This window comes from Tauraco erythrolophus, chromosome 7 (assembly GCF_009769465.1).
Source record: "Tauraco erythrolophus isolate bTauEry1 chromosome 7, bTauEry1.pri, whole genome shotgun sequence".
Taxonomy (NCBI): domain Eukaryota; kingdom Metazoa; phylum Chordata; class Aves; order Musophagiformes; family Musophagidae; genus Tauraco; species Tauraco erythrolophus.
The window spans coordinates 21,764,263-21,778,920 of NC_141471.1; the positions used below are offsets into that span (position 1 = coordinate 21,764,263).

General features: G+C 38.6%; 1 protein-coding gene across 1 annotated transcript in view; it reads right to left on the reverse strand.

Annotated features, from left to right (window-relative positions):
* Positions 1-14,658, reverse strand: part of PLXDC2 (plexin domain containing 2) — a 278,206-nt gene that overhangs the window by 70,825 nt on the left and 192,723 nt on the right. The window contains exons 5-6 of the mRNA XM_086614682.1: positions 4,205-4,327; positions 81-199 (exon numbers count right to left, since the gene is read on the reverse strand). Of these exons, the coding sequence (XP_086470808.1) occupies positions 81-199; positions 4,205-4,327 (242 nt within the window). The remainder of the gene's footprint in view (positions 1-80; positions 200-4,204; positions 4,328-14,658) is intronic.

Consider the following 14,658-nt stretch of genomic DNA (forward strand, 5'->3'; position numbering starts at 1 on the left):
CCCCCTCAAAATGTAGGGAAATTCCTGGCAGGTATAAAGAAATTTGTCTACTTAAATGACAATTTTCAGACCAAACTTACTTCTTTGTAGCCGAAAATGATACGCCCATCATTGAGAAGGGTGGCCTGAAAAGTGAAACTGCCCAGGTTGTAATTATCCTGCAGATGTACATGGTCCCACTGGACAACTAGTGCTGTGCCTGTGAACCCCAGAGTGGGGGTAGAGAGGCAAAGGGAAGAAAAAAATGTGAGAAAAATATTAACTGTAGGAAAAGTACTTAACTGCAGTTACTTGAAACAAGAACAGTGATTTGTCTCTTTTTATCAACTTTCAGCCTAGCATCTTGAAATGCCAAAGATATTACAAACACAAGTTGCAACTGAAATCCTCTTAAAGTTAGACACCGCAGTGCCACAGATAACTACCTCAACTACTCACATAAAAGACTGCTAAAGCAAGAGTGGTCAAGCAACTTGTTTGGAATTGCACGAGGAGACAACAATCCCTAAAGGCAGGATCCAGCACTCAGATCCAGCACTGCTCTGCAGTGGCTTTTTTTACACTATATATACACACACACGCATATATATATATATACCCTCTGATGACTTTAAAGTGCTAATAGCATTAATAGCATTGCCTGTTTAGTAAAAGTCATTATTTGAGGAATTCAGATTCTTCCATTATCTATGCATTAATATAAATAGTACTAACTTTTTTCTGCATGGTGCAAGCTCTTGCTGAGGTTCTGCAAGTTGAAAAATATTAGGTGTTGGCAATAAATAAATGTAGTTTAAATTAGAACCACTAAGAATTCATAGACAGGGTAAATATTGAGTCTGGTGTGCAGAGATTTAGTTGCAAGAGGCTCTTTAATATTCATGGGAGTTCTCTGGCTGAATATCCACTTATCGCACTAAAAATGTACCCCAAGCAACTCGCACACCCTGTGAGCATGTTTTACAGATGTTGAGGGCTATAGACACATTCAAGTAGCTTGGCTGAAAGACACTTATCACAAATCCGTGTTTACTGAAAATGACTTCTTCATCTTTATATGCCTGCCTTAACGTACTTCTCTCTTTGGCACTAATGGGAGTTATGTACTGCGCTTTGATTCACAATACTCTAATTTCGTTTCTTCCTGGAGTGTTTAAGGTGGGTCAATATGCATCCAGCTCAATGCATTTTTGATATATCCTTGAAATATCTTTTATCACAGATCTTCTGTGCAGTAGTTTTCATTAACATCTCTGGGCAGGGGATGTCATGAAACTACGAGCATGCAAATTTTTGGTGCATACTGCACTAAGTCCACCACATTATTGTCTCATGTGTCTTTCATAAACATAGTACATGACCATTAATTGTGCACACAGTGCATTTTTCCTTCTGAGACCACATTCATTAACTGCTTTCTGAATATTTATTTGCTTGAATTAAATTTAATTTTAAAGGAATTTAAAAGGACTTTTAAGATTATTAAGGAAAAATAGCCAGAACTACTTATAGTTAGTCTTTGAGTACCTCAGATCTATGTGTATCTCAGAATTCCAAGCTAAAGTGGAATTCAGCTGTCTCCAAAACAAGCTTCTCATTCCCAGGTCCTTTATGCAGATTCATTCCTTGCAGTTGGCTCCATGAGTGAGATTTCAGTGGGTCACTACACTCTGTGCTTGCTCACTACAGATGCTGCTCTAAAGAGCACACATACTCACAAGGCTAAAACAAGGATGAATAAGAAATAAGGAGCAGAAGACACAATTTGTTCAGTTCTTTTTTCATTTGGCATACGATAGCAAATTCTTTGTGCTAAAGCACATGGGGTCCAAAAGATGTTCATGCCTTACACATGAAGAGGGATCCAAAATCTCAAAGTATTCAACCTTGTCATGAAAGCAATGCAGTACAGTCTGACACACCTGGTATGAAGACTGGACGTCAGTAATACAATGAGAATTAGCAATGTATTCCCCGGAATCCTCGGATTCTTTCAGTAAAGATGACAAATCTCAGGCCATAATGTCAAAAAATTTATGAAACAAAAATAATATTTTTTTTCTGTTTGAAAATTATCCATGCAAGGAGTAGGATTTTCTCATGTAAGTGAGATTTTATTGGATTTTTAACAAGTGCTGCAAGCTATGACTAGATTGAAAGATTATGACTAGGTAGAAAGGTTATAGGCTACATTTTGATTCCTGATCTAAAGAATAAAAAATAACATACTTGGTTCAAAACATGACATATTTTTGGAGATGTTAATAACTTGTGCTTAAATTCACTATGGGTAAACATACATAGAATGGCACAGGCTTATCCAGGAAGATTTAAAACAGTCATAGATCTCATGATACTAAGACATGAAGACATGACACTAAACTCTTTAAGTTTTAAATTCAGAATAGACAGTCGCTGCCATTGTATTTGATCACTAAAGGAGCGAGGTAAAGGCACCAGATGCCTCTTCATGACATGGGTTATATTTTCAAAATATTGATTATAACTGACTTCATGGGACAAATATGCACACATTCAATGCCTTTGAAATATCTCAGAGAGCTTTAAGTCTAACACTGCAGTTTGCCTTTTACCCTTGTATTAGGTTTGCATGGCAAGGTTTTGGTAGTGGAGGGGGCTATAGAGGTGGCTTCTGTGAGAAGCTACTAGAAGCTTCCCCTATGTCCAATAGAGCCAATGCCAGCCGGCTCCGAGATGGACCCACCACTGGCAAAGGCTGAGCCCATCAGTGATGCTGGCAGTGCCTCTGTGATAACGTATTTAAGAAGGTGGAAATAAAAACCTGCACAATGGCAGCTGGAGAGAGGAGTGAGAATATACGAGAGCAGCACCTCTGCAGACATCCAGGTCAGTGAAGGAGAGGGACGAGGGGCTCCAGGCACCAGAGCAGAGATTCCTCTGCAGCCCATAGTGAAGACCATGGTGAGGCAGGCTGTCTCCTGCAGCCTATGGAAGTTAACAGTGGAGCAGACATCCACCTGCAGCCCGTTGAGGACCCCATGCTAGAGCAAGTGGATACACCTGAAGGAGGTTGTGACTTCATAGGAAGCCCGTGCTGGTGCAGATTTTCTGGCAGAACTTGTGGCTCCATGGGAGACCCACACTTGAGCAGTCTGTTCCTGCAGGACAACACCCCGTGGAAAAGACCCACACTGGCGCAGTTTGTGAAGAAGTGCAGCCCATGGGAAGGTCTCACATTGAGAAGTTCATGGAGAACTGTCTCCTGAGCGAGGGACCCCACGCTGGAGCAGGGGAAGAGTGTAAAAAGTCTTCCTCTGAGGAGGAAGGATTGGCAAAAACAATGTGTGATAAACTGACTGCAATCCCCATTCCTGTCCTCCTGTGGCACTGGGGGAGAAGGGAGTGACTTGGGAGTAACGTTAAGCCTAGGAAGAGGGGAGAGGTGGGGGAAAGGCATTTTAAGATTTAGTTTTTATTTCTTGTCATTCTACTCTGATTTAATTGGTAATAAATGAAATTAATTTTCCCCAAGTCGACTCTGTTTTGCCCATGACAGTAGTTGCTGAGTGATCTCTCCTGTCCTTGTCTTGACCCACGTGCCTTTCATTGTATTTTCTCTTCCCTGTCCAGCTGCATAGGGGAGTGACAGAGCAGCTCTGATGGGCACCTGGCGTCAGCCAGGGTCAACCGACAACAACCCTTTCAATCTTTTGTACAAATGACTGTTGAGAACTTGTGCTGTAGATGAATGTATTGGATTTCAACTCTGGGATTCCATGCACACTTACTCATTGACGAGTTTATTAAACTTATACTTACCCTGCTTCCGTGTGTTCTTGCTATTGCATTCCACAAATACTATTTTCATTTTAGCTAGTGGGAGGATGGTATTTACTATATAAGTAACAGGAATTTACACTTCTACACAAGACAGATTTTTTCCTTTTAAAACTGATAAAATACATTGCTAGTTTGAGTTTATGTATTTTAACATTCAGAAGACATCTGTCCAATTAGGAAAAGGCATTCATGACTCTTTAACCATGTTCTAAATTAAGACCTGTTCATGGATGTCTAGCCACATACTTTTCATAGCCTGTGAGTTAAAAAAAAAGAACAAAAAAAAATTTAAAAGTTCAGTTTTTCCTTCAAAAATCGTTATTTAGAAAAATATGAAGAGCCAAGGGACACAGACATTCATTTATGAAGGACTACTACATACCATTATCAAAGTATCTGACTGTTGAATTTCTTGACACACTGGGGTCAAAATTTGCCATTAAGGGTGCAATATATTGTGTAGCTGTTAGCATTCGATGCACAACTTCTCCAGTATATATGAAACCTACAATAAAAAAAAATAATATTGAGACCATTTCAGTAACTTCTGAAAAGATTTAACAGAATGGCAGGTTGAACTAGGCATTGCCAGAACATTAAAGGGTCATCTCAGAGAAATGAATCCCACCAGCAATTTTATAGTGAATTAAGTATGAGCTAAAATTTCAGGAAAACCTCTGTGATGGCTGCCAGAAGAACAAGATCCAAGATGAACAATGGAACAACTATTTCAAGAAGCAAGTTTCCATACAGAAATAAAACCAGAAAAAACTCAAGGAATAAATATTCCAGTTATGGACAAAATGCAGATATACGGCATTATCAAAATAAGCCATTTATCACCATGCATATGCCATAGTGCTTTCTATGCCTTCCAAAAATCTGCAATTTGCTTTGCTTTCACAAATTGTTACCTCTTCAAAAACTAGTCTAATCCTTTTTCATATTTCTAGAGACACAGAGGAAGAGAGTATTTTAGACAAGAAGAGGTGGCAATTTTTATTTCTTTTTTAAAAAAAAAAAAGTCGAAGAAAGGAACGGATAGGATTTTTTCATGGTTATAAGTCAAGCAGCATTTCTGTTACATTCTCTGCAGTGTCAGGTCTCACTAATTTATCCTACTCATTCCTGCATCCACAGTACTCCTCAGATCAGTAGTGGGCTGCTTCTACCATAAGTGCTCACCCTAAACCTCCTACTGGTTTGGAACTGAAGTTCTTCCTTCAAGGAAGAACAGTCATCTATGGTGAATACAGTAATGCTGCAGTTTTCTTCAAAGCAAAACTTTGTGTATTTTAGTAGCAGGAAACCCCTGCCATTTTAAACAATAAATGGTTTACAAATAAACTTGTATCATTTAGGTTTGCCAACTCCACTTCAACTGATTAATGGCACTAACTTCTTTGCATACCTGCACCTAAAGCCTGACTTAAATACTCCCATTGCCCTAGAGTGCGTCTTTTCTTAAGTTTTGGTTTAGCTGGTCAAAACTGACAAACTTTAAGTTGATTTGAGCTACAGGTAGATCTTCTAAACTAAGGTTTGCATATTACCTCTCAAAGTGTTTAACAAATGGTGCCTTATGCTGAAGTGTTTGCTTTCTCTCCTTCTATTGATTTAATGAAGTATATTCAAACACCCCAATAACAACAAGAATATGATAGTTGGGTTAACGTTTTTTAACAGAAAAAATTCTATTTGGAAGAAGTCTCACAGAAATTCAATTCTTTACTGACAAATGATAGCATCCACTGCAATACTATTTCTGCTGGTTTGTGTTTTCTTTTCCTTCTTCAGTCATATTGAGAGTCTTTCTTCCTCCACAACCCCTTTGACTGTAAAGCCTAAGAGATCCTTTCTTCTCACAACTAGTATCATCTCAATACAACACATGACAAAGTACATAAATCTATCCCTAAAACACAACTGTGAAATTCCAGAACTGAACACAAACCTGAACGACTGGAATTACTCTCAAGGTAGAAATATCATTTTCCGGCTAACACCAGTTAACATATGATATTAAAAAAACTAGTGTGAGATCTCACTTTCTTAACGATAGTATCTCCATCCTAACCACTGTGAGATGAGAGATGTTTGTTAAAAGGCTTGTTTGATACGATATAGGAAATCTCTGAAGGCATAACAAGTTTCTGGAGTGCTTTAGGCACCCTTCTACTCCTGTCCTCTCCTGAAACATGTTGGTAAATGCTTGCTAACTGTTCACGGAATTAGTTCTAGAAGTTATAAGATGCTATAAACAAACAGACAAAAAAGGTGGTTCTCTGGAATTATTTTCCTGCGTGGCTGCTAGCAGTTAAGATCAAGTACCATGAAGTCAACCTAAGTAGAGGTAATAGGAGAACTAAGGAAAAGCCAGGTGTGAAGAAAATTCAACAAAAGATTCAGTTAGAAACATCTGGCATTGACAAAGGGGTGAGCTACTAACCTCAATGCCTTTGCTTCATTTAAAACACACCTATGTATTTAAATGATACAGTATTTTAATATCTGGAAATCTCCTAACTACTAAATTACTTCTTAGGACTAAACTACAACTATCTTTTTTTTTGGGGGGGGGGGGTGGGGGGAAGGGAAGCTTCGTTCAGTTAAATACCTAAATACCACTTTTCCCTTTTGTAATTGAGAGAAAGAGAAACACCAATCAAAGAAACTCCAAAAACCAACAACAATAAAAAACCCAAACAAAAACCTGCCCACGCATATTTACAAGTCATGTATAAATCTCAACTTTCAGAATATACAATTGTGGCTGTAATTTTACTCTATTACTCGTCATTTTAGGATAGCCAATAGTCCTGCCAAAGTATAGTCCCTGAAATGCATTTTCGTTATTTCCTATTTATTGCTGTCTGCTTCTAAAATGTCATTGCCTGAAGAAGTATTCCCTCATACTTACTGAGACATTTTAAATACATATCATTTCATAGAATATTTGTGCTGCTTATTATCCCTATGGTCATGTGCGCATGGATTTTAACACAGTCTTGAGTAGGTCTATAACCTTGCAACCATTTCTCAAAAATATTTTGAAGACAATATAAACAAAACCTTTGAATCCATATTCATGTATTACAAACAGCCTTAATACTTCAGTACTTATTCATGCTTTGCACGATGGTCCTATCTCTACACACAGTTTCCCTTTCATGCTTTCGTCCCATTTACAGTATAAATGTCACCATTGTAACTAATAATGAGGCAGATACAATAGGAAAAGAAAGGACTTAAATTGTGCTGGAACACGTAACTAAGTAAATCAGCCCAGGTAATTAGCAATCACAGAGCGTATTTCCAAGTGCTTGCCGGATGCAGCTTTACTTTAGACAAAAATGGAAAGCAGGAGGTGGATGATAGCTGGGAAGCAGGCAGGCCTTGCATGAAGATCATTCTAATGAGAACTCCAGTCATGTGTTGGAACAACTTGAAAAGAAACACAAAGTCATTTCAAATCATTCCAGAGATTCAAAAGCTGAAGCCAATGTTGAGCATGGACATTTTATCATTGCCATTACAAGGTAAAGAAAGCAGCAAATGTAAAATTAACTTACTCCTGAATGGACTTCCGCAGAAAATTGGCTTATACTATCTGTGACCTAATTTTCTGACAGTGGTAAATGCCCATGGTTGATTCATTTAGTCAAGGAAGAATTTTTCAGACCTGCAATTTCCTGAACCACTTAATCTCTCCTTTGGAGGAGGGGCTGGTAGAGCTCTTTTCCAAAACTCTCCGTAAGTACTATACCTAGAAGCATAATATGCTCCTAAATACTAGAATGAGGACAAACAGGAAAGAGTGCTCAGCATTTTTGTATATGTATATATAAATCTAACCAAAACTAAGGATGAACTAATACTAAAGCCACTTGCAAATCAAGGAGGGTATACTCGTAGTCCTCATAGTACACAAACACACACAAACAGGGGAAAACTATATATATGTATATAAATATAACCACTTAAATATGAAAGCACACTTCCACATCTAAATTTATCCATTCCAAAATACAGAATCATAGAATCATAGAATGGTTAGAGTTTGAAGGGACCTCAAAGATCATCTAGTTCCAATCCCCCTGCCATGGGCAGGGAAACCCTCTACTACACCAGGTTGCCCAAAGCCTCATCCAACCTGGCCTTGAACACTTCCAGGGATGGGGCATCTACAACTTCTCTGGGCAATCTGTTTCACTGCCTCACCACCCTCTGAGTGAAAAATTTCTTCCTTATATCTAATCTACATCTGCCCTCTTTCAGTTTAAATCCATTGCCCCTTGTCCTATCACTACACACCCTTGTAAAAAGTCCCTCTCCAGCTTTCCTGTAGGCCCCCTTTAAGTACTGGAAGGCTGCTATAAGATCAGCCCGGAGCCTTCTCTTCTCCAGGCTGAACAGCCCCAACTCTCTCAGCCTGTCTTCATAGCAGAGGTGCTCCAGCCCTCAGATCATCTTTGTGGTCCTCCTCTGGACCCGCTCCAGCAGTTCCATATCTTTCTTGTGCTGGGGACTCCAGAGCTGAACACAGTATTCCAGGCGGGATATTCTTCATATCTGTTGCATTTTAACATATTAGCTTTACATATAAGATCTAACATACAAGATTACAACAATCTGCACATAAGCTTTCTGTAGTTTCTTTTTTCTACTCCTAGATGTGCATAAATTCAGTACCACTTAGAAGGTTTTTTGACAATGTTTGCCAAGTGTGCTGAATAATGGAATACAGGTTCAAAGCAACACAGGCAATGAGTCCTTTGAAGTTGCTATTGTGCTTCTATAGATATAACAGGATATGGGATGTGCAGACAACATAAAAATGAAACACCTAGGTTGATAACTGTCTTCTCCCTTCTAAGACTCTGCTTGAATAAGTTACATAAACCTGAGCCTGATTTTATATGTGTGACATTATGATAAACTGTTTGTGCACTTTAGAATTTAGCTGAATTAGAACAAAACTCACTTTAGATTATAATTTCATGTGTGATTTATTTTTAAATATCTGAAACAACCTATCATTAAAAGCATCATACTGAATACAGGGTATAAATGCATTATACTTCTACGTGCTTGCAATGAGTAGGCTTTGTTCTGGTAATATGTATTTTAGATGCTTAGATGAAAGTTCAGTCTTTACCTACGTGGTGGGTTGACCTTTGCCAACTGCCACATGCCCACTCAGCTGTTTTTTCATAGATTCATAGATTCATAGGTTGGAAAAGACCTTATAGATCATCCAGTCCAACCATCCCTAATCCCCATTAAACCATATCCTCAAGTAGCTCATCCACCCTATTCTTAAACACATCCAGGGACGGGGACTCAACCACCTCCCTGGGCAGCCTACTCCAGTGGCTGACAACCCTTTCAGAGAAGAAATACTTCCTAACATCCAACCTGAATCTCCCCTGACTAAGCTTATGCCCATTTCCTCTTGTCCTATCACCCATCACTAATGTAAAGAGCCCTAACTCCCCTTCCTCAACAGGACAGGGGCACAAAATAAGATGAAAAAACTTGTGCGTCCAGATATAGACAGGGAGAACACTTGCCAATTATTGTCATGGGCAAAACAGAATTGACTTGGGGAAAATTAATTTTATTCATTGCCAGATAAAATAGGTTTGGATAGTGAGAAGAAAGACAAATTAAAGCAACGCTTTCCTCATACCACTCTCTTTTTCCCAGGCTCAATGTCACTCCTTCATTCCCTACGCCTCTAGCTCCCCCTCACCATTGAGCAGCGCAGGGGCATAAGGAATGTGGGTTGCAATCAATTCGTAACACTTCATCTCTGTCACTCCTTCCTTCTCACATTTTTCCCTGCTATAGTGTAGGCCCCTCCCATGGGCTGCAGCCCTTCAGGATAAATCTGCTCCAGCACAGATCCTCCAGGTTCCCTCAGGACATTTCCACATTTCCAGCATGCGTATCTGTTTCAGCATGGGCTCTCCCATGGGAGGCAGGGAAATATCTGCTCCAGTCTGGTCTCCTCCACAGATACTTTGGAGCCTGAACAGCCTCCTTCCCCTCCTCTCACCATGGTGTTCACAGGGTTGTTTCTCACACTTTTTCCCTTACTCTTGACACTGCTATGCAACATTTTTTGCCCTTTCTTAAACATGTTTTCCCAGAGGTCCCACCAGCTTAGCTGATGGGCTCAACCATGTCCTGCAATGGGTCCATTGGAGCTGGCTGTATCCGTCTCCGTCTGGCACTGGGCAGCCTCTCACTTTCTTCTATAGAAGCAGCCATCCCACTACCAAAACCTTGCCACAGATCTCTAATACAACCAAAGACTTAACCTAACATTTTACTTGTATTATATGTTACCTATTTCATATTTTATGTTATATAGCAACCATTTTACCTCCTATGCAACAACAGTATTATTTACCTGAATGACTGGAATTTTCAGTATCTTGTTAAGAGTTTTCTGTATTTTTAGATTACTGATTTCCTAGTAGAAGGTAGGTGGAAAGTTGCAGTTGAAACTGAGCACTTAATGTACCAGTCTTACCCTCAGCAATTGCTAGCTCTTGCCCAGGTCAGGTTACTCCCGCTGTATAGTACTTTTTGTCATCTAAAAAGGGAAAAATGTTCTGACAAAAAGAAAATTACCTAGAGAAAAAGAAGCATTGTGTCTGCTGAAAAATAAAAAAGAAAATAATGGTGCTAAATAATAGCAACAAAATAAGTTGAACAATCTTTATTGGAAATAAACACCTGAAACAATACTTCTTTCAACCTGAAATACCCAACAATGCATTTGATAAGAATAAGAATGCGAATGCTCGAAACCACTTTGTATAGGTGCCAATAAGCAGTTTGACACAGGCCTCAAAACACCCTGTAATAATCTTTCCCTTCTTTTCATAGTTCTGAAGAATTTGAGAGCTTTATTGAATGGCAGGTAAGTTCCATCAAAGCTCTATAACCAAACTCTACTTATAAAGTGGTTTTGCTATCATGGTACAAGTTGGGTCATGTAGCTTTTGTACAGCAGCATTCACTTTTCAGCTATAGACATCAATATCGCTTTTATGATCTACAAAGCCTGATATATTCTAAAGGTAACTAACTGTTCCCCCTCCATGTCAGTTGACCTTATTCGAAGTGTGTCAGAGGGTCTTCAGGGAAGGTTTATTCTGCCATGCAATGTAGCTGACAATGTTGACACATAGGGAAGCAAATGACATGACATACATCTTTCCTGAGATAGCTTACTGAATTCCAGATCAGAGAACGGAAAAGATGATACTTGGAATTTAAGACCAAAGTAAAAAGTGTGTATTTAAAAAAAACCAAACAAATGGAGTGGTACAAGAACCTAGAGCTCAAAATAAAGAACAAATCTAACCATCTCATATGAAATATTAAACATAGAAAGAAACAAGATTGCATTGGGAAAAAAAAAAGTTCATTTTCTTATCAGGCAGTTAATATTAAGTAAAACCATATGTTAAAACCCTTAGTAATACAACAAGCTGTGGCTACTTAGCTGGAGAAAGAACTGCCTGCCAGCAGCGGCTGAACAATGGAAGGTTTTGCATGAGAGAGACTGTCAACTGGGCAAAGGCAGAGCTGCCATTCAAGTGCACAGTTCAGCAAGAGTTTACTCGAGCACCCTTGCCGCATATAAAACAGAGAGGAAACAGCAGAGCAGCTTCCGAAAAACGGAACCACAGGAAATCGGTTTCTCTAGGAGGGTAGTCTCCAACCTAGACCACCCAAGGGAAAGCCTTGATTTCAGCTTGTATATTCGTATGCAACAAGCTTTGTAGAGATGTAACAACACACTCTCACACTCCACCCAAAATGTGTTGTTGCATAGAGGAATCATTTCTTTCATTTCTTCCTGTTCATTTTTTTTACTTAAGCAGGGTGAGAGTACAGGACTTCTGCGGCTCATTTTCCTCCACAACACTTAAAACTGTTTGTGCAGTCAAGAGAGAAAACTGCAGAACTGGCAGGAGCTTCCTGGCTCTCAGGCTGCTTTTCTTTTGGCCTCAGCATAATCAAAACCGTCTGAGATGATCTGCTCTGGGGCATTTGGTGGTATCCCATATGACTCCAAAGCTACCTCAACAGGTAGCAGTGCTTCTACTCTGTCTTTATCGTCTTAGACCCAGCAGACTGTCCATTTGTGATACAAACCAGAGTCAGCACAACTACAGTACTGTACAGATCAAGATTTACCATAATTTTCACAACTTTACCCTCAACCTGTCAATTATATATTGTTGAAAGACTGACATAAAATGGGATATGTTATTTATCTCATCTGAAGATCTACTTCCCCATCCCTGATGAGGAAGATGATAAGAGATGACATAAGATGAATAACAATAAGAAGACGATAAGAGATGATTAGAAATGATAAGATACTTAACTTGGGCTTGTTTAAAAACCCACCAGAACCAGCTGTGGGACCAAACAAGCGTTTAATGCCTGGTTTCTGTCAAGCAGAGTTCAGCATCACTGACCAAGACAAAGACAAGCTGCTCAAAACTTAACAGGGGGTAAAAAATCCTCACATCCTAAAATTGATTCATAGGCCATCTTGATGTCTCCAGCTGTCAGAGATATCGTCTTGCCAAAGAAAAAAATCTGGAAATTGGATCAAAAATTCTTCCTCTGCATTCTCCAATTCGCCAACTATGATCATTGGTAATGCAAAAAGGTGCGTTTGTTTCTTTTGTTAAGTTACTATTTGCCAGGACAGTAGGAAAAATAGACCAGAGATGAGGACTGAGAAGTAGGACGAGAGAGTTTATATGAACATCCTGTAAGACTGAGGTTCTAATAGCAATTTCAAAAATTAAAATAATTATCAGACTTGGCACATCCTGAGACAAATATTATTGTATCTAATTCTACGCAGCATATCTGCTTGAGTTTAGCCTTAAAGACCATTTCAGCAATTTCTGGATATTCCCATTTGTAAACAGAAAGCTGCAAATAAATTAAATAGGGAAATCAGAGTATAGTTTGTTGCTATTTGTAGCTAGGAAACCCAGATTTAGGTAGTGAAATAAGAGCTAGTGAAGCACATCTGTGCCCTAGGTAAAGATCGCAGGAGTACAGCAACAGCTTTGTGAAAAGCAGGGATGGAACTGCAGCCTCTGCCCTCAGGGCCACCCCATGCTGTGTGCGCTTTGTTTCAGAGCTCCCTTACTCAAATCACTCCAATACCTTGGTCTAGACCTTTGAGTGACCCCAACTCACAGACATCCCATCTAAGATGTCTTTTATTTATCAGCCACGTGCTAACACGTACCTACAAAAGAAACCCCCAAACCAAAATCAAAAGATTAAACTCTTTCACTATGTGAACAGATATTCCCTAATGCACTACTTCGGAGGTAAGATGGTGCAGAACAAAGCTATCATTCGGGAAAGTTATGGCCTTATTTGCCTTCAGCACAAATAACCAAGCTTTCCCCAGTAGAAATGCCAGAAAATTTTAGGAATGTTGTTACTTAGGCACATATAACCATCAGCTGAGATCAATATAAGATAGAGAACGTAACTCAAGAAGATATACATTTGTGCTTTCAAAGTTTCAGAGAATTCCAAATTGTTCTATCACTGAAAAATACCACCTTTTAAGCAACAGGTTCCCATTCAGTCATTCACTTTTAATAGATTTTTGTAAACAAAGCTTTATTAAAAACTACCACCTAATAAAATCCTGACATCCTTTTATTCATTAGCCATTCAGGAAGACTCATTTCAATTGCAACACACAAAACAACTAATTTGCAAAAACCTCTGCTCTGTTCAAATGAGAATAAATTATATTTTGTGTCACATTTAAATGAGGCTATAGAAACTAGACTCCTCCTATAAAACACTCTTCCACACGCATTAACACCTCTTCCTGCTTATCTATTTCTTTTAACAGATATCATTGTTCTAAGCAATAGGGAAAGATTCAGCCCTTTTGTTGCAGCTACTCTTCTCCGGGGTGATAAAACATTACTATTTCAGATGCACCTTCTCATTAGATTAGAAGATATTTGTTTGAACTGACACTGTATAAACATTCTCTTGAAACAGTTATTACATCAGTTTAATTCCACTCTTTTATTTAAGTTACCTTAGTTCGATTATAACCAACAGCACAGAAATGAACTGAGAATAAGCAGACCAGCTCCCTAACCAGTAATAAGGTATTTGAGCTTTATCAACTAGTAAAATTCTCTCCCTGTCTGTAAAGTTGTCACAACTTATTTCCATGTCAAAGTATATTTTCAAAATATTTTCATTGATTTATGATCATATCTGACAACTCAATTGGGAAAGGTCAGAGCTGCAAGTTTTCTCTTTGGTTTAAAGCCCAGAAGGATGTTATTTTTTTTGTAATTATTTTAATTGGAGCTGCTGAGAACAGCTTCAATATTTTGACTTGGATTTTATTTTCAGGATGTTTCTTGTTCTCCATCACTGTTTCTGACACACCACTTATTTTCACCTTATGTTCTTTTTTTCTTTTCAGCAGTAACAGTAAAAACCTAATGAATATCTTCTTGTTTCTGGAATTAAACTACAAAAGGACTCAAAAGACACTTTTACATTAGAGGGAAAAATGGCAATATGTGTCATGGGGGAAATACGACGTATCAGGAATAGTGTTGCTCACGTATTTATTTGGTGAAGCTGACAAATATTGCATAGGTGTATAAAGTATAGACTGCAAAACTCTGCACTGTAGATTTTTCAACTATGCTAAACCGTGTTTTCCCTGTGCTTTTCCTGATATTTCTCCTTGAAATAGTTATTTATTGATGAAGCAAATTCAAGAATATGTTA